This window comes from Acanthamoeba castellanii (genome assembly GCF_000313135.1).
Source record: "Acanthamoeba castellanii str. Neff unplaced genomic scaffold scf7180000084776, whole genome shotgun sequence".
NCBI lineage: Eukaryota > Discosea > Longamoebia > Acanthamoebidae > Acanthamoeba > Acanthamoeba castellanii.
The window spans coordinates 545,974-547,421 of NW_004457586.1; the positions used below are offsets into that span (position 1 = coordinate 545,974).

At 59.7% G+C, this 1,448-nt stretch overlaps 1 protein-coding gene across 1 annotated transcript in view; it reads right to left on the minus strand.

Moving 5' to 3' along the window:
• ACA1_281070 (uncharacterized protein) overlaps window positions 1–1,220 on the minus strand; it is a gene marked incomplete at both ends in the record, with an annotated part of 4,443 nt that extends 3,223 nt beyond the window's left edge. The window contains 5 exons of the mRNA XM_004344716.1: window positions 232–340; window positions 449–577; window positions 660–792; window positions 899–985; window positions 1,094–1,220. Of these exons, the coding sequence (XP_004344766.1) occupies window positions 232–340; window positions 449–577; window positions 660–792; window positions 899–985; window positions 1,094–1,220 (585 nt within the window). The remainder of the gene's footprint in view (window positions 1–231; window positions 341–448; window positions 578–659; window positions 793–898; window positions 986–1,093) is intronic.
• Between the last annotated feature and the right edge of the window lie 228 nt (window positions 1,221–1,448).

The window sequence follows — 1,448 nt, forward strand, 5'->3', positions numbered from 1 at the left end:
CCGGTCAACATGAACTCCGGCCCGATGTCGTCCTGGAAACGCACACGAACCACAAGAGGTGCACGACACGACACGACACGACACGACACGACACGACACGACACGACACGACACGACACGACACGACCAACGACACGACACGACACGACACGACCAACGACACGACACGCAACGCACAGCCTCTAAGAATCGCTCCAGGCTTGCAGGCCCAGAAAGAGAGACATGGCGTACCCCACCACAATCGTAGCAGCACGCGATGGGCGTGTGATTGAACTTGTGCCGCTTGTTGGGCACCTCGGCCCAGGTGCGGGTCACACCGTGCGTGGGCGTCGGTACATAACTACCGGTACATTCATGCGTTGTATCGTGTCCTATCATTATTCGTGTGCGTGTGTGCGGTGTGCGGTGTGTGCGTGTGCGGTGTGTGCGTCGTTGTGGGGTGGAGTACGCGTCGATGTTTCGGTTCTCCATTTTGGTTTTCTGGAACAGCCACTCCGAGAGGAGGGTCTTGCCCACGCCGGGAGAGCCCACGACCATCACCTTGAACCGATGTTCGATCTTCTCGCCCTTGGCCATCCTGACCGCCCACAGACAACAGTGAGAGTTGTGTGTGTGTGTGCGTGCGCGCGCGCGTGTGTGATGAGAGAGTGGAGAGGTACTCTCGGAGCCAGGAGATGATTTCCTTGCCTCCGTGGAAGACGATCTCCTGCGGGATCAACACCTGGTGGTCGGCGTCCCGTTCGGCCTCCTCGGTCTGCTGCGCTACCGTCGCGTAGCGCGATTCCCGCAGCACTGCTCACAACAAACAACAGAAGAACACGCGCGTGAACGTATGTAAGACACCCCACCCCATGCCCTCCTTACATATGCACTACGACGTGCACGTGCGCGCGCGTACCCTGCAGCCGCTTCAGTTTGTCCTGCTTGTTGGCTCCGAGCTCGAGGCACTCCAGCCTCGGCAGCTGCGCCAACCCCAAGGGAAGTGCTGTCGCGCCAGGCAAGAGGGGGCAATTAGCCACCGACACGACACACGACACACGACACACGACACACGACACACGACACACGACACACAGTGGAGGTCGCGACGTACTGACGAGGCGCTCGTTGTAGCGGAGATCGATGATCTTGAGCGCGACCATCCTTGCGACCCAGCCAGGGAGCACCTCGATCTGGTTCTCGGACAGGCGCAGCTCCTCGAGCTTAGTGAGCTGCGACATCTCCTCGGGCAGGTCCCGGATCTGACGTGTTGTGTTGGGAAATGATCGGCATCAACGACAAGCACGCGTGCGAATGAAGAAGAAGAAGAAGGAGGAGGAGAAGAAGAGAGCCCACCTTGTTGTGGTTGAGATTGAGGACGGTGAGGTGGGTGAGCTGCGACAGGAACGAGGCGGGCACTTGGCTCAGCCCTCGCCCGAGGAGTTGACAGTCGCGGTCTTGGCCGCTGA